General features: G+C 43.1%; 1 protein-coding gene across 1 annotated transcript in view; it reads right to left on the reverse strand.

Annotated features, from left to right (window-relative positions):
- Positions 1–2,311: 2,311 nt before the first annotated feature.
- The window catches only part of plcl5 (phospholipase C like 5), a 175,862-nt gene continuing 160,784 nt past the window's right edge, over positions 2,312–17,389 (reverse strand). Inside the window, exon 6 of the mRNA XM_067968881.1 lies at positions 2,312–8,268. Within this exon, the coding sequence (XP_067824982.1) occupies positions 8,083–8,268 (186 nt within the window). The 3' untranslated portion in view covers positions 2,312–8,082. The remainder of the gene's footprint in view (positions 8,269–17,389) is intronic.

Consider the following 17,389-nt stretch of genomic DNA (forward strand, 5'->3'; position numbering starts at 1 on the left):
ATACTCCTCCCACATTGAGAAGGTCAGATAACGCAAACTGTGGGGGGGAAATTGGTCTTCAGCCAAAGTGCGAAAGGGGCAATAGTGAATCGGCAGCCTGTTTTACACAGTGCCTGATTTTCTTTTTCCATTGACTTCAATTTGAATAATTATTCACAACTCCACATTCAAACTCACCATTTACATAAACGGTTCTGACTCGGCAATCGGAAGTACAATTTCAAAATTTGCGGACGACACCAATTTGGGGGGGGGTATAACTAATACTAAGGAAAACTGCGACAAAATACAAGAAGACGTTAATAAACTTGCAGCATGGGTGGGTAAATGGCAAATGAATTTCATTATGGATATGTGTGAGGTTGTACATTTTGGTAAGAGGAATAAGGAGGCAACATATTCTTTGGAAAATAAGGCCTAAATTTTAGTCCGGAGCCGGGAATTCCTGACGGCAAACTCAGAAGTACGGATTTCCTGGATGTCCTTACAATTTTGACGTAAGGACGTCTTTTGTTTTTTTAAAATCGGTTGACAGGCTGGCCTCAGTCGGATGGGAGAAAAACCAGGAAGCAGATGTGAAAAGTTAAGTCTTAGATGGGGGGGGGGGGGGGGGTCGGGGTCGGGGGTCATTGAGGGGTCAGGGTCATTGGGGGGGTGGGTTCGGGAGTCTTCAGGAGTCGTCGGGGGTTTCGGGGTCGGGAGTCATCGTAGATCGTGGGGTGAGGGGGGGGGGGGGGGTTTGGAAATCGTGTGGGTGGTTGTTGCAGGTAGGCTTGTTGGGCCTGTGGGAAGTACTCCAACTCCTCCAGGCCCACAAGCTATGCTATAAAGGCACTTAACTGCAGTTTTGGGCCTTCTCGCCTCTTCTTGTGTGGCGTGAAGTAGAAGACCTGGGAATCCCAGCCCCCAGGAGTTAAAAACAAAAAAGCTGTAAAAATGGAGGCCCACAGCCTCCTTGAAAGCTTTTAGTGACCGATCCGCCTCCTAAGAACGGTTTGGTCACCCACCCCTCGTCCCGCTTCCATTAAAACCGGAAATGGACGGGTTGGTGGCGGGTTGGGTGCAGGTTTTAGATTTTAAAACTTTTTATTGCCCCAACCCACCTGTTTTTCCGAGTAAAAATTTAGGCCTCAGAGTCCAAATGGTGTAGAGGAGCAAAGGTATCTAAGAGTACAAACTCACAAATTATTAAAAGTAGCAATGCAGGTTAACAAGGCCATAAAAATACAAACAAAGCATGGGTTCAATTCTAGAGGAATAGAATTGAAAAGCAGAGAAGTTATGTTAAACTCATATTGAACCTTGGTTAGACCACACTTAAAATACTATGCACAGTTCCGGTCTCCATATTACAAAAAGAACACAGAGGCACTGGAGAAGGTGCAAAAAAGATTTACAAGAATGATACCAGAACCGAGAGGCTACAACTATCAGGAACGACTGAACAGGCTGGGGCTTTTCTCTCCAGAAAGGAGAAGGCCGAGGGGTGATCTAATAGAGGTCTTTAAAATTATGAAGGGGTTTGATAGGGTAGTCATGGAGAAGATGTTTTCACTTATGGGGGAGTCCAAAACTAGGGGTCATAAATATAAGGTGGGCACTAATAAATTCAGGAGAAACGTCTTTACCCAGAGTGTGGTTAGAATGCAGAACTTGCTATCACATGGAGCAGTTGAGGTGAATAGCATAGATTAGTACATGAGGAAGAAATGAATAGAAGGGTATGCTAATAGGGTTAGATGAAGTAGGGTGGGTGGAGGCTCGTGTGGAGCATAAACACTGGCACAGACCAGTTGGGCCAAATGGCCTGTTTCTGTGCTGTACATTCTCTATAATTCTCTGTAACTCCGGACAGTTCTACGGAAAACATTAAGGGTCAGAAAGATCAAGCGGTTTATAAACATTATAAAGGCCCAAGCATGTGGAACACCCTCAAATGCATTTGCAGCCATTTAGACGGGCTTTTTAGAATAAACATCAATTTTTTTGTGTTTAAGATTTCAAGTTGGAGTTGTCTGCGGGAGCACTTATCTTTCAATACTGGTATGATTTTCCTCATATCTACTGACCACATTTGGATCTTATTGTGTGGATTCATATCACTGATTGGAATGTTACAAGATAACCATACTAGAGCAGGGCTATGACAGCATCAGCTCATTGCAAGAGCTTTAGAGTGTTTCACTGAGAAATAACACACCCATTTATGATACTCCAGTACATTTTAAACATGACGCCAAATAATCCACAATTTATATCATAGAAGCTTTTAAGGACCAAGGAAATGATTGTATTTAACTAAACACACTGGAACGGCTTAAACTTTATTACAAGATTTAGATAAGTAATGGACAATGTACAGGTTTTATTTTTGAAATACATGGTTTTTACAGGAAAACAAAAATGATACCATCTCTTCAAATATATACACTGCTAAATAAAGGAGTTCACCAGGATGGTGGTATCCCTGGTTGAATTTTTCCACAGCTTCAGAGTACAGCTGTGTCCACAAATTGTCTTTTAGTCACTACATTTGCTTACATAACAACAGTAACTACACTTTAAAGAAATTCATTGTATGTCAAGCACTTTGAGACATTTCTGAACAATGTAAGGTGCTATGTAAATGCAAGTCTTTCTTTACTTTTCTTTGTTACATCAACAATGGGCAGTCATCCTAGGCTTATAGTAAAACACAGGAAAGGCTCTTCAGTTGTCCAGGGAGTATCTATACATTAACATTTGTCTACACTTTGATGCAGATTCACTTTGAGTAAGGGCCAAGATCGCTTCTGGATTTCATTCACAAAGTGTTATTCAGAGCTGACAAGATCTGCTCTTTGAAAGGCTGGAGCTGTGGTCCTATTAGCATTTTCAGCCGAGACACCCCTCATCAGTTCTATTAGAAATAGTTATGCACATCTGCTTTGATTTACTTACTTGACTGGAATAACGAAGTAGATATGGGGAAAAAAAACTAAGGATCCTTCGGTTGCAACTTCTCTAATACCAAGTATTGGTATTACAGGTATTGTATTTAATAGGAAGTAACCTTGCATGCATTAGACAAAATGTAAAACATTCACTTTAATGCAAGTTAGTTTTGGTTTCAAATATGTAAAGGTTTACCGTAGTTACTTCTAAATTTCAGGAAATCTTCCAAGGGAAGTGAGAATTTACTTTATGTTGTTGAAAGAACAGCCTCTCACCGGAACCAAATCATGCCTTAGTCACTGTGGAGAATTAGTCATTAGAAGCTCCAAATTAAGGTAGAAACCTCAATTTTAACTGGGGGCGAGGGGTAAGGGTGGAGCTGGCAGGACAAGCATCAGGCTCGCCCCAGCTTGCCAACGTGAAGTCTGGCCCATTTTAATTCCCGGGTCTCATGTAAATATACCAGGCCCAACTCCGGCCCGAACCCAGCGTCAATGACGTCGGGCGGGAGTCAGGCGCGCGTGGCAGGAGGCTGTCGCCAGGGTCTGAGGAATGGTTGCCAGCACTCAGGTAAGTGGTGGAGGGGGTAAGTCCTCGCGGGCAGGAGTGGGAGATTTGGGCCCTAGGTTTCCTTGTGGGGCCCAGAGGAGCACTCCTGCTCCTTCTGGCCCACAAGGAAACCGTTTGGAAAAAAGTTACTTACCTTTTTGGCCTTCGTATGGGCCTGCAGCTCCTTCACGCCCAGTGCTCCTGGTGAGGCACTGCTGTCCAGACTTAAAATATAGTCAGGATCTGAATAACATCATTGGATCCCAACTGTTGAATTTCAATGAAGCCCTTGCCTGCCTAATGCGTGGGTCTCGCTGGCTGGACGGAACGCGCCTGTTAAAATGGAACATGGAACGAGGCACGAGGCTTGTGAAGATCGGGTGAGTAGGTCGCTGCAAGGATTTTACTCTCCTGCACACCCTGCTCTTGTGGGGCGTGTGAAGGGGGGAGGGGGTTAGAATCAGGCCAGGATTCTTCATTTTCATGTTAATCAGCAAAATGGATCCTGTTAATTTGAAGCCTTTAAATTAACTGTTTGAAGGCCCACGTTCATATTAGGTAGACTTGTGCATGTCAGCCTGCAGGAAGAGCTGCTCACAGTCATTAACCACAAGATGTGATCTACTGGATGAAGAAGCCAAAATCTTGAGACATTTAAGCCTATCCACAGTGTGCAGATTTCTGACCAGCTGTGAACTATCAACGCAGTGTCTCCCTTGTTGGGGCATGTGCTGTATTGGCAGTGATATTCTGCTGCCGATCCACTGATCTTCCATTGCAACTCTAGCCATGAAGCTATGGAAGCTCAGGGCCATTGTCTTTTGTCCAATTGCATGTGTTTTACTTTCAGGCCATCATCCAAGCTACATCTGATACATGAACAGCCTAAATTTAACGGCACTTCACAGAATCTAAGTTTTTTTTTGAAAAACATGCATTTGTACATATATAAAGTCATATATATAGCAGGAAATCAGTCTGTTATGCACATTCATATTGCAAAATTCCAGTCTGAATTAATATGTGGGCTCCCCTAATAGCTTGTGAGTTTGTCCAGCAAGGGAATTAGACATAAAACTGATAAGGAAAAATTTGCAGGGCTATGGAGAAAGAGTTGGAAACCTCTTTCAAAGAGCCAGCACAGGCACGCTGGGCCAAATGGCCACCTTCTGTGCTATAAGAGTCTATGATGTTAAGTAGATGAACCATAGGAACCAGAAGGCTCTGAGGTAATCTCAGCTGGGACAATGGTAGGAGTGTTACCGTTGGCCACAGGAAGGGTTAGGGAGGGGGAAAGAAATTAATTAGCCAGGCTTCCTGCTCCTAATGATAATCTGCAAGATACAGAGTGATATAATTGGAATTCAGAAGACAGGGAGATATGTATCCAGGAAATGCAGTGATACCACAGGGATACAGAATGGAGACTGTTGGGGTGAAATTGGAATTTGGCAGTAGTGCAAAACAGGCGATAATGAATCAGCAGCCCATTTTTACACCACTCCTGGTTTTCTTTTCCGCAATGGAAGAGAAAATCAGATGGGATATAAAGCGGGCTATGATTTGCTAGCCACAATTTTGCAATACCGCTGAAGACCAATTTTACCCCCCCAGTAAGCCTATATGAACGCCCAGAACAAAGCAGAAAGTGGTTAAAACCTAGCTGCAGGAGGTCTATGTTATAGGGACAACCTCTGAACTGAATTCAAATTCAGAACCGAACCACATTCAGGTGGCTTAGACATATTCAGGTTAATCTTAATTTCTCAGATTTTGATTCAGAGCCCTTCAAGCTCAGGTTTTGTGCAAAATCAGGTATCAATCCCATAATTACTGGTTCACACATTAGCACTTCAGTTTCTTTCAAATTCTGATCATCCAAAGCTGAAACAACACAGCTCTGCTCCTCACTGCTAACAAAGACTCTAAACTTATTAGTATGTACTGCAGAGCTCAAGACCAGTCTGCACCAACCTTCTTTGTGAGTGATACTGTGTTAGGCCACACTTATCCAACCATCTGCTGGGTGCCACACATTCCTATTGGCCACCATTGAAAGGATCAAAAGCGTCCAATTGAACCACCTACTGATACGGTGCAAATAAAACACACTAAGATTCTCCCACTCGATGTCACTAACTCTTTTATTGACCAGCATCATCGGGAATTTCCTCGGGGTACTCCCATCGTATCTTCGGAGGATGATTGGCAGAAACCCTGTTTACACGGTTTCTCTGGGGTTTCCTTCGATCTTCCACTGAAGTTTCGGCTGCTGATCGGGAGAAACTCCAAGGAAATTCTCAGCGCATAACTTTAAAAACATGCTAAAGGTACATGGGGACAGAAAGACACAGATGTATCAATCTTTTATAGATAAGTCTAATGCTGAACACCTGTATTAAAAACAGAAAATGCTGGAAAAGACCTGAAATGTTAACTCTGTTTCTTTCTCCACAGATGCTGCCTCACTTGCTGAGCTTTTCCAGCCTTTTCTGTTTTTATTTCGGATTTCCAGCATCCCCAGTATTTTGCTTTTGACTGAACTCTTGTAAATGGGAGCTGGGAGTTGAAATGGAATCTTAGTTTGAGATTTCTAGATCATCGATGTTTGGGAGTGTCCATACAGATAAGTGGTTCTACCATATAACTTTGAACAGGATTCACGAATGACAAGGCCCTTCTTAAGGACTCACTCGATAAATGATCTCTACACAGGCTGCCTTTAACACAAGGGTCACTGTCCAGAAGCATCTATTATTCAGATTTCAATCCAGAACTTTTGCAGATTGAATAACCGATGAGCACAAATAAAAAACAGAATGCAAGGCTACACGTATAGGGTCAATAGTAGAACAATGTTACTTAGAAAATTAAAGTAAGGACATTATAATGCAGCATCCAGAAGGAGATATATAAACTAATGAAAGAAGAGGCAGCTGGATCAAGTATCCAATTGCTCTTCATCGATTGGTCAATAATAACTCTTCAATCCTTCCCTGGGGAAAAGACAGTTCACAGATTGGGACAGCAAATGTATTCACTCAAAATTTGAAAAGTCTCTCATGGCCTCCTGCCTCCATTTTGCAGCATCTGATTTCCATTTTGTTTTTTAAAATTATTTGCATTTCTTCCAGCTGATCACAGCGCAGTTGGCTGCGGCAATGAAATGACGACAATCACTCATTTTCAACTGATTCCTTTCTGATGACGTTGAATTGTGCCAAGTGTCACACATTATATTGCTGAAAGAACAGCTAATTTATTTGTAATGCTTTTTCTTTCATAATCACTGAGAAACTCAACAAAAAAATACCAAAATGAAATCCTTCTGCCTGTCTTTTTTATACATGGGGAAATACTACTGCTACGTCAAGTCCAGAAACATGTACAAGTATTGTAGGTGATGCAGTTTATTAGTTGCATTAATAGTCATGAACTTTAAAATCAAAGAGGTTCCTGCTTTACGTGGTAAACAACTTTCATTCATCCCTGATCAACAGCTGATAAGTGCAAATGAGTTTTCAAAAAACATTTATGTAGAAATTCAGAATGAGAAACATAAATATTATTTTGCATGGCTTTATTACACAGACACACAATATCAGGTGGGCGGGTAATGAGATTCCACTGTAACTGCCTAGTCACAATAACTGGAAGTGAGACGATGATTTGGATCTGACAAGTCCCTTTGAAATGAAGCCGAAATAGGAGTAGTTGTACAATGACTGTTTTACAGTGAGGACACGAATTGTTCCTCTTCACTGAAATAATGATTGTTTTACATTCCCGGTGATGAAAAGTAGCTTGAATTCCAAACTCAGATTGGAAGTGACATAAATATTGGAGGAGTTTGATACAAATGTTTGACCTGCAATAAAACTTTCAGATACATTCTGTCATCACCACTTGGGTTAGATTTCCACCCATTCATAGTCAATAGGCAGAAAATGTAGCACTTGTTTCGTGATTTCTAAATCATAGCTGCTCACCTGGTTGATGAAACATGCCTGAAAACTATCCAGAACATAACGGGGGCCCGCCTGCTCTTGACCTGTGACCTCCAGCAGACTTGCTGCTCCATGCGTCTCTGGGCTTCCATTCATGAACTGTATCCCAGCTATCAAACAGCAAGCGAAAGGATTTGACTAAAATACAGCTATTTAATAGAACTATTGGTTCTATGGGGTTTTTTTTCCCCTCTTTCCGTAAAGGAATAGCTAGCCTCCGCTTGACAAGTGGCATGATTAAAATTGGGAGCTCAGTGTGTAAGGAACTGCCAGCCTAGATCCACATCCCACCATTGCAGCAATCCTGAGAGTAACTCTCGAGCAAGACATTGGCTTGGATTGTGGCCCTCAACTAAACATGTGTGAGTAGCACTGCTCTAAAGTACTGAGTAGTGACGACTCAGTAAAAGCAGCACTGTTGCCAAGTATGTGACCTTGTTTTGAAAATGAAATGCCATTAGACGACTCTGTCAAATCCAATCCATGTCGAACAAAAATCACCTGTCAGTGGTTGGAATAAGGAGCTGAAGCGAGAATGTGAATATGTGTGTGCTTTATTTACAACTTCTTGTCGTTCCTGCCTCTGTTAGGGTCAGCAAGACCCATTGTCACTTGTATTTTCACTCTCAGGAATGGTCTCCAGATTCCCCCGTGTTCTGAACAGGTCTGGAGATGTCGAGCCGTTCTTACTGATACCACAAGACTGTGCTGCGTAGTGGATCTGTCTCAGGTTATCCAATGCCTCGTTTTTTGCGTGCTTCAGGAGATCCGCTTGACCCTAAAAGAGACAAACGCACGAGGGTTACTCACACAGGGATTCTTTACCATATTCAGTTAATATCACTCCCATTTTCCTCGGCAGAGTCAACACACCAGGCATAATTAATGCTCAGTAATGTTGGAGAATGGAAAACCTTGACGGTAAATGCAACAGCCCAACTGCAACGTTCAAAAAAGTTGGTGGAGTGGGAATCACAAAGGTCATAAAGACCATCAAGGATGAAGAAAGGCCAATTAACCAAATCAAACCTCATTCCTCTAGTACCCCAACTCTCCCAGTCTAGAGCCCAGCTGCATTTTGAACACCCCAATTTTCTTTGGCTCCACTTTCATACCTAGCAGGTAAATATTTATTACCCTTGGAGTGCAGAAATGTGGGTCCACTGTAATTTTTTTTTATAACTGGCAATTTGGATGGATTACAGAATATGGTCTTTAAGCAGAAGTAATAATACCAGTTCTTGTATCCCTGGTGTTCACACTAAGCCTGGGGATTACAGATATGATCATGAAGGAAGATTTGATTGAGTGGATGTGAGAAGTTTCTGATGTTGAATTTGGCCATGATTAATAAGCTAATAAAACAGGTAACTAATCATAGCTAACAACTTGAATTCTTAATTGATGGAATAGGCTAGCAGCAAGCACCAAAAGAAAACTGCTTCATGTGAGGCATTCAAATAGGAAATGGACAGAGGCTGGATTCAGTAGAATAACATGAGCTTGACATCAAGACAGGAAGGAGGTGGAAGTAGTCTGTAGGGTCTCAAAGTGTCGCGAATGAATGGGAAAAGCCGGATAGACTCAAAGGCCTATGCATTTGTATTGTCTCTTCTTGCATAGAATTCAATTGCAGCATCCTACATGCACTTTCTCCATTCTCCATTCTCACCAAATGGAAATCAAGAGTCATCACACTGTCTCCTGTGTAACTCACTCTTTCCTAGCAGCTCAAAACTGACCTTTTATCTTCTTCAGTCTTTCTTTCCTAGTACAATCTGCAGGCTTTAAAAACCCAAGCTTAGTGTTTCTTAATCGGTACTTCTGATTTGTGTTGTATTTTCTTCAACTTCTTTTCAACCTTGGTGATGTCCCAAGGTCTGGACAGTTAGCTCTTCACCTTATTTTCTTAAGTAAAAAAATTTGGTAAAATACAGTTTTTGTCAGGGAGCACAGGCAATTCCAGCACAGCACTTAAAGTGACTGCAGCTTGCCTGTTCACTGACACAATATACTGTAAAGCAAGTACTCTCAAATAATAACAGCATGGTTCAACTGCTCTGCCCTGCAAACCATGAATGGGTAACACCAATATTCAGGGAGTCCCAGACTACAATGCATTATCCTAATGTATTTTCAGAGGTTTTTTTTCCTATTTTTTAAAAAAGACTTACACCTCGACAAAATGTCTTTGGATGTTTTTCTATGTTAGGTCGCTATATGAATGCGAGTTGTATGCAGAATAAATAAAGTGCTCCCCAAACCTATCAGGAGAGCAGTCGCATCAGTTGCATCGTTGATATTTTGGAGTTTTTTATTGGGCTTAACTTGAATTCTGGAATCCATCTTTTGGGAGGTAATGATCGGATTTCGATCAAGTCTAACCTTAAAATCAAAAGGCTAACTCACTGTCAAGGCTTCAAATAAATAATAGCTACTTGGGCAAGGTACCGGAGAGTGCCTGGCGGCAGCCCCATAAGGGATTAATACCTCAGTAGAAGAAGGGAGGAGAGAAAAATAGAGAGAGAAACTACACCATCAGCAAGTGAAGTACTACAAGACTGCCTGGGCATCACATTAAACTCAACTCCGAGATACAAAAAGAGAAGCCACCTGGAAGGTGTGTCTTGTTAAAACTGACTGAAGGGCAGCAGGACAGAAGCAGGAGGCAGACATTAGGCTGATGATAACCAAGTTATTTCATTGCCGCAGACTGAACTGTGCTGCATTTGTTTCAGCAGTAACTGTGCATTTAATAACTGTTCTGTTCACCTGGTTTATTTTAAGCATTGTGGCTTCCCCTCGTTACTGTAAACAGGAAGTTAGTACACAGGAAAGAGGCAGGAAACCCTGCTTCTTATATCCTTGCCAATTTCGGTGTCCAGGATGTCGTGATCAGAGCTGTGGCACAAACAATCTTGTGTGTGTCTGTGTGTCTGACATCCTGGTTACATGCCTCCTCTTCTCCAACTTTGCCCTTTAGTTATCAAGAGGGTTTGTCACAGTATCGCACTGAATTTGAATTTTATCTTGTACAGTACGCAGGGAGTGTTTATTTTGTGATTATTCTTTTACAAACATTGACCCATCTTCATTTTAAAGTTACAACTTCAGGAGTGACAATGCATTTTTCCGTGACCTAGTTTTTTAGCTGGGATGCGACATTTACAACATGTAGCAAATCTCGACCTTGAAAGCATACTGGTCTCGAGACTGATACGTGCTGCTACAGCAGAGGATTAATTTCACACCTGCCCTTGGTGTAAACTCACTCTGCATTAATTCCTGAGCACACTGGAAAAAACAAGCAAGATTGGAACTGAGTGACGCAGACCAGGAAGGCCCTGGGTTTGATGCCCAGTCTATGCTGCGTCAGTAGGGTCTCAGGCTGGGCAGCAATAGGCGAGCACCAACTGGCCACAATCACCCTTGGACTAAGGGGGTAAAGGATTTCATCCAGAGTTTGTCACTATCCAATGACCTATAATGCCATGGGACGTTGTGTGATCATCAGGCGAGGGACGATTGGGCTTGGCTGTGATAAAATAGCCTGCCAACACTCACCATCTAGGCTCACAAGTGAAGAACGGGTGAATCTGTACCCCCCCACCCCAGTACAAGCCTTCATCTTGATGTTAACCCCCATGAACCACTTCATTAATCACCGTCTTCAGCAAGTTAATTCTACAATCCTTGTATCACTGGAATGTAAATGAAAGTGTCCCTATCAGGTCACAGCAGCATAACCAGCACTCCCTGCAAAGGATCTAATATTGTGATTTTGCTCTCACTCGCTAATACCCACCTGTGTATCTACACAGACTCAATTTCCATTCGCACGTATTTATCATGGTGACATGCAACAGCTGGAGTTTCGTCTTATTTTTGTAACTTCGTCTTTTTGATTCTGAGGATCTTTTCCACGGATTTACACAGACACCTTCAATAGCCCCCAATCCCCTTCACAAAACCTCCATCCAAATCAGTTTGTTATTGTGATCGAATTACATAAGAACATAAGAAATAGGAGCAGGAGGAGGTCATATGGCCCCTCGAGCCTGCTCCGCCATTCAATCAGATCATGGCCGATCTTCTATCTCATCTCCACTTTCCCGCCTTATGCCGATATCCCTTGATTCTCTTAGAGTCCAAAAATCTATCGATCTCAATCTTGAATATACTCAATGACTGAGCAACCACAGCCCTCTGGGGTAGAGAATTGCAAACATTCACAACCCTCTGAGTGAAGAAATTTTTCTTCATCTCGGTCCTAAATGGCCGACCCTTTATCTTGAGACTACGATCCCTAGTTCTAGAAGCTCCAGCCAGGAGAAACAGCCTCTCAGCATCTACCCTGTCAAGCCCTATCAGAATTTTAGAGGTTTCAATGAGATCACCTCTCATTCTTCTAAACTCCAGAGAATATAGGCCCATTCTACCCAATCTCTCCTCACAGGACAAACTTCTCATCCCAGGAATCAATCTAGTGAACCTTCGTTGCACCCCCTTCTTTGATTTTCTCTTTCTGTCCTCTTACAGCTCTTCCCCACAGTTACCCAGTAACTCAGGTCTGCTCCTGAGGAGGGGGGTGGAAATACTTCCCTTCCCCCGAAAAGCTGCCCGAGATCCACGACTCCTCATGGAAAGGAGGCGACTGAGGGAAGGGGGAAAGAGAACGGTAAATACACACACACACAGCCTACAACTCAATGATGCAATACATTAGTGTGTATCCAGCTGCAAATTGTTCCATGTCCCAACTAGAGTGAATTCAATCCGTCCCATTGCCCACAAGCAGCTGTAGAGGAAATGATTCCAGCACAAAATAAACAAGCCATTTGTGTCAGGTTGGAGCACAGGTGGGGTCATTTGTATAGGAGGCGATCCTCTGACTGGTTTACTCTGGAGGATGCTGTCAGAGTTCAGGGGAGCTGTTTTTCTGCTGATCTGGTGCAGCTTATTAAGGCTGCACACTCACTGCTTCAAAACGTTACACTGGATTGATGACTCCTGTATAAGGGTTAAGCATTTGCTAGTCTGCTGATGTGTATTATAATCTGCAGTTTTTCTCCAAATGCTTATTTGCAAACACTTTGGATGCTCCCTCCCTTAACCCCTCTGTTGAAATAACACCTAAATAATATTCGAAGATAAGTAATTGTTTGGGAGTGCGGAGCTACCAGATTTTCTGGTAAAGATCCCCCAGAGATTATGGGGGTGAAATTGGTCTTCAGCAGTAGCGCAAAACAAGGCAATAATAAATCTGAAGCCTATTTTACACCTCGCCCGATTCTCCTTTCTATTGATTTCCATGGGAAATAAATTGAACGGGATGTAAATGAGCTGCTGATTCACTCTAGCCCATTTTGTGCTCTCACTGAAGACCAATTTCACCCCCTAAGTGTCATGGAATCACAAGGCACTTTAATAAACTGGCCTAGAATTCACAAAAACCTGCTGCCAAAAGAGGCTAACAGTTACCTTGCATGTGATCTGGGAGCATGCAATTCATTGGTTCTGGACATGCAAATTCAGTGGAGGGCATGTGTACCCTGAAATCACCACTTCCTCGCCCATTTAAATGATTAAATCTGATACATTCCTCCAGTGGCTAAGTTGGCAAGTGCACAGCCTCTTATAGAACTGAGCCATCCAGACTAGGAAGGTACCATGTTCGGTCCTTGCTCTGTGCTGAGTCAGCTCAGCACAGCTGGAGCTACAAAGGACCTCAGTGCCCCCTTAGCTTGGGAGGGGTGGAAAATTAGCCAGTATTTCCACCTCAGATCAGTATCCAGAGACTCCTGGTGGAAAGTGAGTGCGTGTGGACATCAGGTGAGAATAGGATTGAGAACCTCCCATGGTTGAATAGGCTGGCAATACCCACGGTGTAGCCTTACATATGAAGAATGCCCATTTGGGCAAGGTGCTGGAGGGTGACCAGTGCTTCTGCAGCCCAGTAAGTCAGCACCTTAAGGACAGGGAAGAACAAAAGTGAAAGGAGAGAGAAAGAAAACAAGCACGTTAATATGACTGAACAAAATGACCAGCCTTGTGTGGGGGAGAGGATTTATTTTATCTGCCAGTAACAAAAGCTTTGAGGGGTAAAAAAAATCCTCACCAAACAAACATGTATGCACACATCTGGAGCACCACCTCTCATGCAGCCTTGCTGTACAGACATTTTGTTCTGATCTCTCTATCCTGATTTAACGGCTGGCAATGGCTATGTGTATTAGTAGTTCTGGGACTTTTGCAGTGATGCTGCATAGAACTATATTATAGATTGGATGCAGGGCATAAAAGGTCTGTAATACCTCAAACTCACCACAGAGGGGCACCACACACACCATAAATACCCCGTCCTGTACGACCACCTTCAATTTAAAAATTATACACATTTATAAATGTTTTTCGTTGCAGAGTTCCATATTCCAGCTGGGAATTGGGCCAAGGGGAAGCAATAATAAGAGTCTACTGTACCCCTGTTGTTTATACCACAGTTTGAATGATTTTTTTTTTCTTTTTAAAAAGTTCCTCACACCCAGGTTTCTTACTCAACAGGAAAGGCTGCTGCGGTCCTGACTGCAAGCCAACAGTTACGTGGATCAGTGAAAAGCATTTGTTCATACAATTTTCCTCAGTGCAAACCAGAATCGCAGAAAAATAGTGGAAAAAACCTTCAAGTTCCTTGTGAACCGCCTTAGGATGTTTTACTGTGTTAAAGGCGTTTTACAGACGTTGTTGTTGAATAAACTCCTAAATTAACAGTGAACAGGGCCTGCGGGAAATTTACTGATTTTGGAAGCCTGCTCTCCCCAGGTGTAAAATATTGCTGATTGGAAGAAATATTTATTCACCTTTGATACTGCCACCTTTTTTTTTGTATTATTTGAAAGCTGGAAGTAAAGAGTCACCTCCCATCCCACAGACACCCAGTTCCATGTTGACTCCACTCTGCTCTGTTGTGAAGGAATTACTGCTTTGCAGCAAATCAAGTCATTATTCTAAGGCAGCCCTCTAAATCCATGGGTAGCTTTTTTTCACACAGCCATCCTATGACTGTGTTTAAGCATTGCTGCCTCCTTCCCCTGGATCAGATTCTATTCTAATTTGGGCACAGATTGAAAGACAACTTTGTGAGATCCACCCAAATAAGTACATGTGGGTAAATTCACCAAACCCTTGCTCCCAGCAGGGAGCTCCTTATTGCAGGGATCGCAGATTTGAAATTGGGCTAGAATACTATAGCGTGATTCTCCAACCTGTGCAGGATCAGTGAGTTTACCTGATAAAGTCCAATGCCAAAAAAGGCCATTTGGTCCAACAAGCCATCTCCATCAAATTCATGTATGGTTATTCTATCACAGACTCCTCCCACCCCACCCTCCCCTTCACTACCTGATGATCCCCTACTTTAAGGAAGGAAATTGCTGGCCCTCGGTGTCAGATTTTACATCCATCAACGAATGGAAACTCAGACATTGATTTCTCAGGTACATAGAAACAGGAGTAGGCCATTCAGCCCCTCAAGCCTGTTCCGCCATTCAGTTAGGTCATGGCTGGCTCTGTGCCTCAGCTCCTAAACGGCACTCTCTGCGAGAAACAGACCTCACCAGGAACATCTGATCGGGTGACCAGACCTTGTGTGTTCTTTCCCTTGATCTTTGTAGAAGCAGGATCAGTTCAGAGAATTTCACCCAACAAAAGCAGAGCAGCATGACGTGAAGCTCCGACTTATAAAACATGGTTTCAAATGTGGAAAGTACTGGGGGAGGGGATTACATTTATTTTACTGTGTGACAGCTCAGCTTTTCTGGTGAATGCAGTGGGTTTAAGTGATGTTGTGTAAGTTGCTCTCCCACGGGCTGGATAGTTTCCCATTTGTGTGTCACACTCCACAGTTTCTTTTCCTGGGCTCTTGAGAATAAGCTAAGTGCCCTGGACCCCCCACTCACAAACGTTCTCTCACACACTTCTCACAAACTGCAGCCCCTCCCTCTTACATCGTCTGAGAGAAATGTCTAAACATGATAAACAGGCACAGCCAGTTACACAAGTGAACAGATAGATAGAGGTGCAGATAGAGATAAAGTTTGATACACATATAGATACACAGACACTCATAGGTTAGACAGAGACAGATAGATAATACAGTACAGATAAACAGAGACCACAAACACTGCTGCTACAGGAAGGAATTAAACAGATTACTATTGCAAACAAAATAATCTCTTGATCGGAGAAAGAATATCAATACCCCTTTTAAAATTAATTACAACAAAATTAACAATCAGAAAATATCCTTGTCCCGGTTTTGCATTATATTTGAAACATGGGGGGTAATTTTCACCTTCAACACATGATTTCAATAGGATGAATATCGGGTGGTTTCTATAACGGGCGACAATCTAATCCGCCAGATCACCAACCATGTGGTGAAAAGGAAAGTTTACCCATGGTTTCAATACTAAATGCTGACAACTCTTATTATTTGTTATTAGTTGTAAATGACACTGGCAAGGCTACATTCATTGCCCATCCCTAGATGCCCTGAGAAGGTGGTGGTGGTGGTGGATCACTGCAATCCTTGAACTGATGGTGTTCCCACGCTGGAGTTGAGTGGGGAATGTATGAGAACCATCAACAACAACAACTTGCATTTATATAGCACCTTTAATGTGGTAAAATGTCCCAAGGCACTTCACAGGAGCGTTATCAAATAAAATTTGACTCCGAGTCACATAAGGACAGGTGGCCAAAAGCTTGGCCAAAGAGCGTCTTAAAGGAGGAGAGAGTGTTAGAGAGGCAGAGATTTAGGGAGGGAATTCCAGAGCTTAGGGCCTAGGCAGCTGAAGGCACGGCCGCCAATGGTGGAGCGATGAAGGCAGCAGGCACATGGGAACAACACCACCTGCACGTTCCCATCCAAGTCACGCACCATCCCGACTTGGAAATATATCGCCGTTCCTTCATCGTCGCTGGGTCAAAATCCTGGAACTCCCTTCCTAACAGCACTGTGGGAGAACCTTCACCACACGGACTGCAGCGGTTCAAGAAGGCGGCTCACCTTCTCAAGGGCAATTAGCGTTGGGCAATAAGTGCTGGCCTTGCCAGCAGTGCCCACATCCCATGAACGATTTAAAAAAAATGAAAATCGGGGATGTGGAATAGGAGGAGCGCAGAGACCTTGGAGGGTTGTAGGGCTGGAGGAGGTAACAGAAATAGGGAGGGGCGAGGCCATGGAGGGAATTGAGAACAAGGATGAGAATTTTAAAATCGAAGCATTGCCGGGCCAGAAGCCAATGTAGGTCAGCAAGCACAAGGGTGATGGGTGAACAGGCCTAGGTGAAAGTTAGGATATGGGCAGCAGAGTTTTGGATGAGCTCAAGTTTATGGCGGGTGCAAGGTGGGAGGCCGGCCAGGAGAGAATTAGAATAGTCAAGTCTAGGGGTAACAATGGCATGGGTCACGATCACTGAAGCATCCTGCTTAATGACCCGTGCCCTATTGAACTTAATTTAGACACGGTAACATCTCCAGGGCGAGTAAAAATCAAAATACTGCAGGTGCTGGAGACAGAAACAGAAAATAATGGAAAAACACAGCAGGTCAGTCAACATCCGTGGACAGAACGGGACTGGTTTATCTTTTGGAAGGGTCTGCACCCAGTGCGTGAACTTGTCTGTTCTCTCCACAGATGCTGACTGACCTGCTGAGTGTTTCCAGCACTCTTGGCTTTTGTTTCGATTCAAGGCAGTTCACCAAATAACTGAAGGTTGATTAACAGAAGAAGTGCATCTGTCTGAGCGAGTTCGTCAATTTAGGAGCAGTTTTGCGGTGCAGGCCCGCATCACTACAAACTGGGTCATGATTGGTCAAATAAGGCCCTCAGTGCTCAC

This window comes from Heptranchias perlo, chromosome 30 (genome assembly GCF_035084215.1).
Source record: "Heptranchias perlo isolate sHepPer1 chromosome 30, sHepPer1.hap1, whole genome shotgun sequence".
In the NCBI taxonomy this organism is placed as follows: domain Eukaryota; kingdom Metazoa; phylum Chordata; class Chondrichthyes; order Hexanchiformes; family Hexanchidae; genus Heptranchias; species Heptranchias perlo.